At 39.9% G+C, this 12,501-nt stretch overlaps 1 protein-coding gene across 1 annotated transcript in view; it reads left to right on the top strand.

Moving 5' to 3' along the window:
• Positions 1–12,501, top strand: part of DAAM1 (dishevelled associated activator of morphogenesis 1) — a 179,131-nt gene that overhangs the window by 102,854 nt on the left and 63,776 nt on the right. The window contains exon 4 of the mRNA XM_060096127.1: positions 6,865–6,936. Within this exon, the coding sequence (XP_059952110.1) occupies positions 6,865–6,936 (72 nt within the window). The remainder of the gene's footprint in view (positions 1–6,864; positions 6,937–12,501) is intronic.

The raw sequence follows: 12,501 nt of genomic DNA, 5'->3' as shown, positions 1-12,501 counted from the left end.
ATTAGATGCCACACACATCATGGAGACATACCTAATAGAATAAAATATTTTGACCTGTCTGGCCCTTTCTGCCTAGTATTCTATAAAAATTCTAGGTATAGAGTCAATTTATTTAACATCTATTGTGTTCATTAGTATATGGGGCTGAACCCATGAAATCCAGAATGTGAATGACAGTTTAATGCAACAGGTGACTATTTTGATCATTAACAAGGTGTAGCATTTCTTGAGCCTATATTATCATAGTTAACATGTTTTCTAAGAGAATCTTCTTTAAAAAGGGAACAGGTTTTTATTAGTGTTTAGTTGCCTTTGTCCTGTAATGAACATTATCAGAATAAAGTTTACTTTGTATCATACTGAAATAGTACCTTTCTGCTGTTGAAATTCATTTAGTTAAACCTTAGTTTGTCTCTACTGTTTTTGAGTTAATGGTACTATTATATATCACTATAGAAGATTTTTAGCTGATCTAGATGGTTAAATAGTGTGTCTTTATTTCCTAACAAGTATTATCTAAGAACCTCATGGGTTTGTAACTGAATGGATATTTATGGCTTTTGTTGGCCAAGTGCATGTTGCTTCTGCCTGTGATTTGTGGTCTAGTGAACAGCCACAGAACGTGTCCTTTACAATTGATTGACCTTTGCACAGCCTATTTTGGGCCTTCTAAGAGCATCTTAAACTAAAGAAAAACTGTACCAGGTCTTACATATTATTACTTGATCCTATTGGAAATTTTCCCTGTGGTAATTTCAAAAGAAGTATTTACATTAAGACTTCATGTTTAAACTGCACTTTGAGACCCACTTATGTCACTGAAAGACTTCAGCTGCTACCAAGAAATTGTTTGCAATACAAATATGTAAGTGTGGAAATTTTAGAAAGTGTTAGCCTGCTTTGGGTACATACATCTTAGCCCAGATCATTCAGTTTCTTTGTCTGCATAAACAGCTGATATTAGGGTTAATAGTCTGCTTTAGAAATAGAAAATCCAGTAAGAGGAGATAATTAGAGAAATGTTTTAAAATAATTTGCTGTAGGGAGCAGAGGGGTGCCCCAGGGATAGAGAACAGAAACACCGCAAATGTTGCAGAGTCTCGACCTGATGTTGTTCATGTCACACAGAACATTAGAAAAAGCAGAGCCCTTGTCCTAACAGAACACGTAATGCTTTCCAACTTACTTCTATTTTAATTGTGAAAATAGTGCCTGTTCTTAGTAAAATGACAGTTTGAATCATACAGAAGTTTATAAGTAAAAGACTTTTCCTACTGCTACCCAGGGGTTAGCCATTGTTAAATTTTATTATATCTGTTTCCAGAAATGTTTGTCTGTAGTGTACATATTTTTTCTATAGATGGAAAATAATATTTTAAAGCATTTTTTTCCCTTCATGATATACTGGGTCATTTTTAATATCATTACACAACTCTACTTCATTCTTTGCTACTGCTACAAAGTAGTTTATTCAACCATTCCCCTTTCCATATACTTGTTAACTTTATTATATGCTAATTCAAACAGCACTACAGTGAAACAAATCTTTGTAATATGTAACTGTGCAAGTGTAATCATGGGCTAAATTCCTGAAGGTAGACTGACAAAGACTGTGTGTTTTAAATGTGAGCAATTACTGATAAAATTTACCTCCAAACTGCTCCAATTTTTTCAGTCCTATTAACAAGGACTTAGAATAGCCATAGCTGGAGATCCTTAAAGAGTATCATTATCATCCTAGCTAACATTTATTGAGCACTTCTGTGTGTATTGTTCCCAGATCTTTATTTACTTGTATTAACTTATTAAATCCTCACAATGACCCTATGAGGTAGGCACCCCTTTTACAGAAAAGGAAACTAAAACTGAGTCACATGCAGAGGTTACTTACCTTGCCTGCCTAGAAGTCACTTAAGGTGCCTGTCTGTTGATGGTGGTAGAAGAAGTGGAATACAGTCAGCTTGGATTGAAAGAGAGAGGATAGTGAAGCGAGAGACAGAAGTCTGGGATATAGCTGTGAATGCTTACTTCAGAAAGAGTGCAGACAAATGAATAATGCAAAATTTATTCTTATGGGCAAACTGATGCTGAGAAAAACAAATGTACTGTCGAACATTTAAAGAGAATGGGGGAGGATCTCTTGGATTTTTTTTTAGTAGCCACTGACCAGAGATATGGAGTGAATAACGTGTCAGTCGGAAATGAAGTGAGGTTAGAAAATAGACTGTATTTCTTTACCTTCTAAATGAGTTGGTTGATTAGAGCCTGATTTAAAAAAACAAAAACAAAAAAAGATCAACGTTCTTGAAGGTCCCTTGTACTGTACAAGTTCCCTTTACTAGCAAAGAGTTTTTTTGTTTTGTTGTTTTGTTTTGTTGTTTTTTCAGAGTTTGAGATTGTAGGAGCAAAGTGGAAAACCAAGAAAAGAGGTTAAAGCTGTAGTCAGTGCAGGCTGAAAGCAAAGGCAGTGTCAAAGTGCCCATCCAGCAGGAAATTTTGTCCATGAATACTCTCTTATTGATGACTATCAAGCTACTAAGAAAATAGGATGAGTTGGATTAGATAAATAATAAAATAATTAACATTGAGGAGTTTCTTCCCCCTCTAATTACCTTGTAAAGGAATTAGCTGTTGAAAGTTAAGGGTTTTGTAACTTAGTCACTGAACAACATAATTTTTTTTTTAATTACTGATTTTAGGAATTGGGCCCTCAAACTAAATATAGTAACAAACTGTGTTTTCCATGGCATCTCACTATTAGAGGCATGTAGACTTGTAGAGCTTGTAGGGACTTTAGAAATGGTCTAGTCTCACCTCTTATTTTGAACAGAAGAAAAACAAGGCCCAAAGATATTCAAGCTTAGCAAGAGATGCTGATTGAATAAACCAACAAGTAAGTTCTGGAACCTCATCTTTGCATGGCCTATCTGGTCATTTTTCCATCATACCATCTCTCTGAATATAAGTGATGTTTGCACATAGTCTCAAAAACCAGTTATCAGTGGAGAATTTAATAACATAAAATGTTTGTCAATTCAATTCTAATTAATCTAACAGATCCTCTAAAGATAAGCATATATCTTAAATGCTTCTTACATTTCAAGAAGAAACAAAACTAGATATTAATATGAATTATCCATTCTGTAGGTAGAACGAAAAGAGCATTTAATGTGATTGCTAGAACTTGCATTCCCGTAGGACAACCTTCTCTAGGGGTCTTTAAGGGTTACCTACCATCTGTTTTAAAAGAGAGGGGAAAAGCAACTTTTTAAAAGAACAGAATGAAGGCAATATTCTTGCTTATCAGAGGAAAGTTCTAATGGAATCACTGAAATAGGTAGCCAAAAGTAGAGTTAGATGTGTATGGTTTAGGGAGGGTTTTGTTTACAATTTCAGTGTCCACAGCTGGTCAGTGCTCTGGGCTCATCTTCAGGGGCTCTTGAGAAATCCCCATGAAGACAGCCGATAACATGAGGTGTATAACAGAACGGGAGAACAGGTTAGGGAAAAGCTTTTTAAGTGCTGTCTGCATGCACACATTACAAAGATAGATGAGGTGTTGATAGAGGAGCAGTAGAGTTCCCACAGAAAGTCTAGAGAGAGGGTTCAGAGGTAGCCCGGGTAAGACATCAGGCCTTAGAATAATATTCAGAAATGTTGAATGTAGCAAAAGTAGCACTAAGGGTTTAGGGAGAGGTGAACTCATTTTTGGCCGCTAACCATGTTTGAGTCTCTTATAGTGAAGTGGTGAAGAGTGAAAAGCCAGCTTTGCACTCAATGTGTATTGCTTGTGGTTAACCTGAGGTCTAACCTTAGGAAAGAAGTTGCCATGATTCTTTCCCACTGCCTCTGAATTTCCAGCAGGATGACCTTTAACAACACATCTGTCCTCCCTTTACCTCTGTTTCCTCTTCGGTAAAATGAGTATAATGACAGCACCTACCTCACAGGGTAGATTAAATGAAGAGCGCAGTGATTAGAACAGCATGGTTGATGCATGGTAAGCTCTGTATGTGCTGGATATTACAGTTGCTTCTATTACAACGACAGTAGTACAGTTTATACAAGCTCGTGTATTTTTCCACTTGTTTCTCTAGAACAAGTAAATAGAACCAAGACAGATGACTCAAAGAATAATACGTACTTGAGGTTAGTAATACAGAGGACCCACCCTCCCAGGAATATTATACATGTTACCCTTCCATCAGCGATCTCTTTCATGGACTTGTTAGGAGAAAGTCTCCCCCTTGGCAAGTCTCTGTGTCCAGTGCTCTTTCAGGGACCTCGGAGAACAATTGCGTTCAGATCCTTCTGGCCTGTGTCTGTGTATCACTGCAGACTCCAGAAGCCACACAAAGGAGGGGGAGATTTGGTTCACAGGGATGAGCTTCTCTTGGCTACTGTAGCACACATCTGTATAGAAGGACCAAAGAAATGCACTGCTAAAATGAAGAACTCTGAGGATTACCTCCCCGCCTCAGGGATGTAGTGATAACACTTAGTATTTTTACGAGAAGCTTTCACATATGTTAGCTCATTTGATTTTCTCAGCACTGGGGGCATGTAAAATAAAAATGAAGCTTTCTTCCCCTTATTTTGACTGCAGTATCTAGATCTACTCTTTACAATCTGTTTACATTATTTTAAAAGCATTTTCAGAGTGTAGAGATTTCTCTCTGTATACTAATCTTAAGCTGCTAAAATGATCGCTTTCCAGTAACCAGGACTTAATAGCTTACAGCAGGCTCTCATGGGACCCCAGACATGGGATGTGATTTTGTCGTAATTTTGGAAATTTGCCCTAGATTGAGGGACTAGAAAGATCTGGCACCTTCTATTTCATTTTATAGGTTCAAATACCATTGAATGTCACTGGGTTTTGGCTTGCTGAAAACATTGGTAACAATGAGGTTTTGCAAACTTTAATACTCCATTTTAATAGGAGAGAAGTGTTCAGCATTTACACTACCATTGTAGCTATTTTATTAACATGTTAAATAATAATCAGGGGCTGTTCTAAAAACTCATCAGATTTCCTAAGCTTTTTAAAGCCATGGAAGTGTAATCCAGTCCAACTTCAAAGCGGCTGCTATAGCCTTTGTCCCCATCATCTGGGATGTTCAGTCTCCAGATGAAATTCATGCAACTCCCTGAGTTCAGATATCAGTTACTGCCAGCTTTCAAGGCACTGTAAGCAACAGTTACTTTGCCTCCTTTTCCTGACTACTTAAAGAATAGTTTTGAAATTGTTTCTTTTATCTCACCAGAGTAGACCTGCCTAGAAAGATTTGTTTAGAGAAAGTTTGTTTCTTTTCTTTTAAGTAAAGTGTAGGACTGAAGTTAATAGCCCTACCTTGGAGCCGGTATCCCAAGGATGGGGATCCTGACACAGTAAATAGGTAGTAACTACTTCATTGTCCGGTAGCAGCTCCGTGTACCTGGCCCAGCTCTTCTCCAAGGGGACAGGAGATGCCGATTATACTAAGGTGTTCTCTGAATGTGAAGCTAGAGAAGAGCTGAAATTTTCCCCTTCAAGTTTGTTTGGTCACACAAATGACTTGGAGCCACACAGGTTTGCAAACATGCATGGAAATCTCCCACCACAATGCCATCTTCAAGTGGACTCAATGCTCCAATGGAGCAGAGGCCACAGCCACCTGATTTTGGGGGCAGGTGTGAGCTCAGGCTGACACAGAGTACCCATCCACAGAAGCCCTGGGGGCTCTGGTGCTGGCTTTAAGTCACCCTGGTTTGTAAGATGCAGGACTGACTGGAGCGGTTTAGGAATGGGTTCCTGAATTCCTTGGGTTTCAGTTCTCTTCAGTTCAGATATATTACATTTTCTCAAACTCACAAGCTGTCATGGCATGAGGGCTGGACTTGGGACTCATGTATGTTCATGCTGTTACCTTCCATCCAATGTCGGGCTTTATTTTACCTCCTCATCTGAAGCAGTATCATCTACTTTTGGTCACATCAAATGAGACCTTTCTTCAAAATTTTTACTGTCTGCTGGAGTCTGAACAAACTAATGGGAAAAAGTCCGGTTAACAATTGGCCAAGTCCAGTGGTCATTTTTTAATTTATTTATTTTATTTATTTATTTTTGGCTGCATTAGGTCTTCGTTGCTGTTCACGGGCTTTCTCTAGTTGTGGCGAGCGGGGGCAACTCTTCATTGCAGTGCGCAGGCTTCTCATTGTGTTGGCTTCTCTTGTTGTGGAGCACAGGCTCTAGGTGTGCAGGCTTCAGTAGTTATAGCACGCTGGCTCAGTAGTTATGGCACACGGGCTTAGTTGCTCTGCGGCATGTGGGATCTTCCCGGACCAGGGCCCAAACCCATGTCCCCTGCATTGGCAGGCGGATTCTTAACCACTGCGCTGCCAGGGAATCCCCCTGTGGTCATGGTTAAAGGCAGCTTTCCCTCTTTTGTGGACTTCATCCAGACGTGTAGTGTAGCAATACCGTCCTCAGTGCGACACAGGACCTAGAGATCCTTTGTCCTTGCAACAAACACAGAGCGCTTCCCAATGTTATTGCGCCCCTGAAGGAAAACAGCATCATACCATGTGTGGCTAAGTTCCCATGTCAACTCCCCTTGAACGCTGGTTCAGAAAATGTCCCCTTTGTCACACCTAATTCTGACTTCAGCACTCTCTGTGGAAATTGGATCAGGAAGACCACCCTGATCAAGGGGACAGTCTGATGATTTAAAGCTAACATTAAAAGACCAATATCTTGTATCTCAGTGTCTTCTAATGGTTTGTGTGGGCCATCGTCTAGAGGCTCTGGAAGTCAGATGTGCTTGTGGCTGTTGTGTATATACATCTGGTGGTATATCACTTTTTTTTTTTCTTTCTCTTTAGGACCAGGAAGAAAACAAGGGAGCAACAAGTTGGCCTGAATTCTACATTGATCAGCTCAATTCCATGGCTGCTGTAGGTATCCTTTCTGTTCTTCAACTCACAGTTTAAAATGTAAGTTTAGTACAAAGCACACAGTTGCACAATAAGTATTCACTTGAGTAAGAACTGCCAAATGTCATTATCTTTCCAAACTCCATTCCAAACGCTCAGTGTTGGGGAGAAAGGGGAGGCAGGAGTGGTATTTGGCAAAATGATTTTTTTCCAGTATGTTTTAAATAAAATCAGCACATACTAAAATATAAGTGAGTTTAATGTTATTAGAGGAAATATAATCATAAATCTGGCCTCTGTTCAACTTTAACTTGCAATTGTTCCTACCAATCATTTGGAACTTTGATAGGGCAGCACCATTCTAAAAGTTAATACCATGTAAGAATAGTACAATGAAACTATCCCTTCACTGTTCTCATCCTTCTTTTTTTTTTTTTTTTTAAACGGAGGACTTAGTTCCTGGGTTCTTGATCTTACAGGGTACGAAGGTACTCTTTTACTCGTACAAATAAGAAAAAATTTCATGGAATACGTGGTTTAATGGAAAGGCGTAATAATGATAATGCTGAGATATCCTTGGGAAATCTTCAGTATGTGGATTTTTCGTTTAGTAATTGATGAAAATGCATTCTCAATGTCTAAAATAATGCATTCTGATCACATGGATGTCTCTGTGATGTCAGAGTTTTGAGCTGCTTGAGGGGCATCTGCTGATCCAGCAAAAATACAGCAGAAAACATGTCATCAACATTTGAGCCTTAATAGCCTAAATCTTGTTCACATTGATAAAAATTGGAGGCTGCTCACAGGAGAGCAGTCTTTGCCTCCATGGACACACGATTTTAAGAGTTAGTCTGTTAGGCTCAACTTTGAGTTTATTATATTCAAGCAGATGATAGCTTCCATAATACTTTCTCTACCTCTCCTTTTCCTGCCATCCACAGAGCCCTTGTGGAGAATTCATTTCATATCACTTAGAACAAACATTCTAGATTGTCTAATATTTTGCTGCTGCTGCAACAGTTAAAAACTGACTACTATATGTGAATCATTCACACTTTTGCTAAATTTTCAGAGGTCTTGACTTTTAGTAACTTCCTCTTTTCTAGCTTTTTCTTTGAAGATGCTTCTTCTGCTGTCACATGATGAATAATAAGCACCATGGTAAAGAGGGCTGTATAAATTATAGAAGAAACTGCATAAGCTTTTGCCCCAAGGGTTTCTCTAAAAGCACAGCAGAAAAGAACAGAAAATAACCACCAAATCCTTATACCAGGCATTCTACACAACAGCAAAGATGAGAAAAGGGTGATCTCAGCATTTCTATGAATATGTTATCAGAACATGAGGCTTGTGATAACCATCAGGGATTTTTCTACATCTGCCGAAGCAATTATAATATAGAGTCATTTACAATTCCTGCACATAAAGGTTATTTTCTGAATTTTTTTTTAATTTATTTATTTTTGTCTGTGTTGGGTCTTCATTGCTGCATGCCGGCTTTCTCTAGTTGTGGTGAGTGGGGGCTACTCTTCGCTGTGGTGCATGGGCTTCTCATTGCGGTGGCTTCTCTTGTTGCAGAGCACGGGCTCTAGGCGTGCGGGCTTCAGCAGTTGTGGAGCTCGGGCTTCAGTAGTGGCTCGCGGGCTCTAGAGCGCAGGCTCAATAGTGGTGGCACACAGGCTTAGTTACTGCGCGGCACGTGGGATCTTCCCAGACCAGGGATCAAACCCATGTCCCCGGCACTGGCAGGCGGCTTCTTAACCACTGCGCCACTGGGGAAGTCCCTATTTTCTGAATTCTTGTTCTTGGCTGTTAGGGTAAAAACAAGCTGTCAGGCAGGCTGTCTCTCTTTCTAATTAAGTCAGCCTTATTTGATGTCTAACAAGGGAAGTTGCTCCTTTGTTAATGAATTCACTTCTATCAATGGAGAAGTACTAAATAATATGGGTTTTTCCTTTCTTCAAATTTTGGGACAGTTAGGTTAATGTGTCCTTTAGTGACTTACTCCGTGCCTTTTCCGGAGTCAGCCTGACTCATTTCCTGCACTAGAGGGTGCATGATGTGCTGGTATGTGGCACTTCTTCAAGAGCCTCCCTTCTCCTTCATCTAGCTCCTTGGACAACCTTTTGCTACATTCATGAGTCATCTACATTTTAATTATATTTGCTTCCTAATCGAAAGCCCTCTCTAAGAGTATCATTTCCAGGCTCTTAAATTGTCACTTTGCTCTTCTTTATGGGTTAAACACCTCACAAAGCTTTCTAATGCTTCTTGAAGGACAGAGCCAGCATCTTTCCAGGGTTAAGGGTAGAAGGCATTACAACAGGTGATGAAATAATGAGGCTTCACCACTCCTGCATCTGTAAAGGAGCAAGGAGGCCTGATGAGGCCAGAAATGCCATGCTGAGTTTTCTGGTTTTTTCACCCTATCTGTGGCCACCACATCCTCCCATAGTTCTAGCCAATCTCTCTGGAGGATTCCTGACAGCACACAGCAGAAATCCTAAGACATTATCCCTGGGGACTGGAAAGGTACATGATTCCTCCAGATCCTCTCCTGGCCTGGCAGCTAAGCTCTCTGGCTGTCTGCTTTGGGAATTGTCGAAGTGGGGTTTATCCACATTGTCATCATCCACTGTCTTCAGCATCAGTAGCGGCTACTGCTGTTGAGTGTGCCTCATGTAACAGGCACTTTACATGCTGTTTTAAATCCTTACAAGCACCCTATGCTCTAAGTGCTATTTATAGATAAGGAGTCTGAGACTCAGAGAAAGGTTACCTTGCCCAAGGTCATCTCATTTGGAAGTGGTAGAGCTGGAATTTAAACCTATCAGTCTAAGCTCAAAGACTCCTTTCCAGTTTGCCTCTCACTAAGTTTTTTAACTCAGTTTTTTGGCACGTGAAAGAGGCCTGGTAATCCCACCCCCGCCTCCACCCCCAGCCTTTCTGAGGTGAGACAGGCATCTGGAGAGTCTGATAAGCAGTCCAGGTTGAGAACCTCAGCGCTTACTGGTCTGTGAAGCCCTTTGTGGAACAAGTTCAGTTACTTTACGGAAGCTTCGTAACAAGAATGCTTTGTTCTTTAAAGGACCCCTGAGTGATCTGCTGGCTTTTAAAGAGTGAAAAACAATATAATAAAAGAGTGCGTGTTCCAGAGGGACCTGGGCTTTCTTGGTGTGTGGCTTCTGCGTGCAGTCTCAGGGAGCAAGGATGTGAGGTGAAGTTCAGTGTGCTTAGCGGGTTGGCTTATTGATTTCACACCAATGAGATAGTTCAAACAGGAGCTTAGTTCCGGACTCCATACGAGGAATGATTTCTGTGCCTGGTTTGCGCATCTCTCTCGGCCCTGCATGTTCCAGTGTAAACCTTAGCAGCTTTGACTGGAAGATCCTCTGCCAGGATGCACTTCGTCCTTTGCCCACTCCTCATGTGAACAGGGATTTAGTAAGTGCATAGAGCACCCAAGGAGGCCGCCACAAGCCAGTCCAGTGTATGGCAAGGTGCATACTGGATGTTTGGCCTAGCAGCCATCTTCAGAAATGTAGGCAGATCCTCTTTTCTGTCAAAAAGCTACCAATTTAGACTTCTCCATAAATGTGAAGCTTGAAAACTTGAGACTCCACTTAAATTATTTTATTTCGAAAAGTCACATTAGAATGTCAGGTTCATCTCCATAACCTCGACTTTCTCAATACAATAAACGATCTTAGATTCAATTCTCATTGTACTACACACAGAAAAGAGTATACTGTCTTCTGTTTTGAGAGGAAAGTAATAGTCCTTATATTGGGGAAGGAAATTCCAATTTAAATTTCTTGACTTTTCATAAATCTCCTAACTCTGCTAGGGAGAATCTTAATGTAGTCTGCCTTTATTTGGAGGTTACACCCTCTCCAAGATTGATAAAAGGATAAATATGTGCATCTTTATTTAGTATTAATGAACCACAATAAGAAACGTGTGTAGTTTTAATTTGAGAGGTTTGGGTGACTACTCTTAGGAACAAGAAGTGATGTTCATTAAAAGTCTTGATTCTGGGCTGCAGATTCAAAGTGATTGCTTAAGAGTCTGAACAAGTTCAGCTGTGCCACAGGAGATTAAATGTACTTGGCTGGATTTGTGCTAAATTTTCCAGGATATGGGTCTCACAGAGCTGTGAAGAAATTCATTGGCTATTTCTGCATGCAGCCTCTTCCCCTACCATCCTCTGGTGACAGCTGTCCGGGTGCATCACCAGCAAGAGGGCAGCTTTAGCAGAAACAATTCAAGTTTACAAAACAAGACTTTACTGATTTTTATTTCACTTGCCATAAATGATACTGATATATGTTTGCTTTGGGCTTCACCATCCTAAGTGTGAAGTCAAATTTAGGTTTTAGTTAGCATTTAGTTACTTAATGCTTATACTGTTAACTTGAAAAAAATTAAGTCACCCCTTGATGATGTACGGACCTGAAAGAAAGGGAGAGACTGGACCATTGAGACACGTGGATAAGAGCCAGATTTTTTTTTTCTGTACCCCAATCTGTTTCCCAACCATGCATTTTATCAGAATGGGTAACAAGTAAAAAGACTGAGACTGGACAAGCACATGTTAAGAGTAGGAGGAAGGCAAGGGACCTGTGGTTCCATGGGTAGAAGCACCTGGGGCCATAAGACTTGGTGACACTTTTAGTACATTTAGGTGATCATGGCATAAAAGGAATGCAAAAGACTTTTTAACAAGTCTATGAACCTTACTAGCATTCATAACTTTATGATATCAACTGAGATCTGCTTCCTTAGGGCCTTGCTCTTGGAAGTGAGATCCACAGACTGCAGCATTAGCGTCACGTGGAAACCCGTCAGAAGCGCAGCGTCTTAAGCTTCACCGCAGACATGCCAAATCAGGACCTGAATTTTAACAAGATCCCCAGGCGATTCGTATCCACATTAAAGTTTGAGAAGCACTGCTCTAGTAGATCCCTGGGTAGGGAAAGCACACACGGGCACGTACACACACACACACACACACACACACACACTCTCACACACACATACCCATACATTCCATATCCTGATTTCCAAATAACATTGAATCGTTTCTAAAACTTAAGCATTTACTTCAAAGGAATTGTCTATCTTTGTATCAGGTCCAATTTAATCGTTCCTCTTAAAAAATAATTGGATGTAACAAAAAATGTAAAAAATTACACTTTTTTTTTTTAAGATTACCCTTTTTGACTGAGAAACGGAAGGGATGGCATGGGAAGATTGCTGCCTGCCTCTCTTTGATAGTGAGATCATGTTAACTTTAATGGGCAGATTGTTGTATGTAACTATAGGTCTCATCTTCTTTCTATCAAATATAAATAGTAATATCTTCATCAGAGTGTAGTTATAGAATAGTTACACAAGTATTTGGACAACTTAATCTCTACTAAGAATTCTCACCATTTTCTTAAAACTTTATTTAAATTCAAAAGAACTAACTTGTGGTGCAGAGAATGAATTTGCGGAATTCTTGGTGCTTTTGGTCTACCTTTTGGCTTGTACTAAATCTTGGTCATATTATTATTGATTATGTGTATTAAAAGTGATAGC

The sequence above is a fragment of the Mesoplodon densirostris genome, chromosome 4, assembly GCF_025265405.1.
Source record: "Mesoplodon densirostris isolate mMesDen1 chromosome 4, mMesDen1 primary haplotype, whole genome shotgun sequence".
Classification (NCBI taxonomy): Eukaryota; Metazoa; Chordata; class Mammalia; order Artiodactyla; family Ziphiidae; genus Mesoplodon; species Mesoplodon densirostris.
The sequence above is the reverse complement of the archived record's forward strand: the minus strand, read 5'-3'. Positions and strand labels throughout refer to the sequence as shown.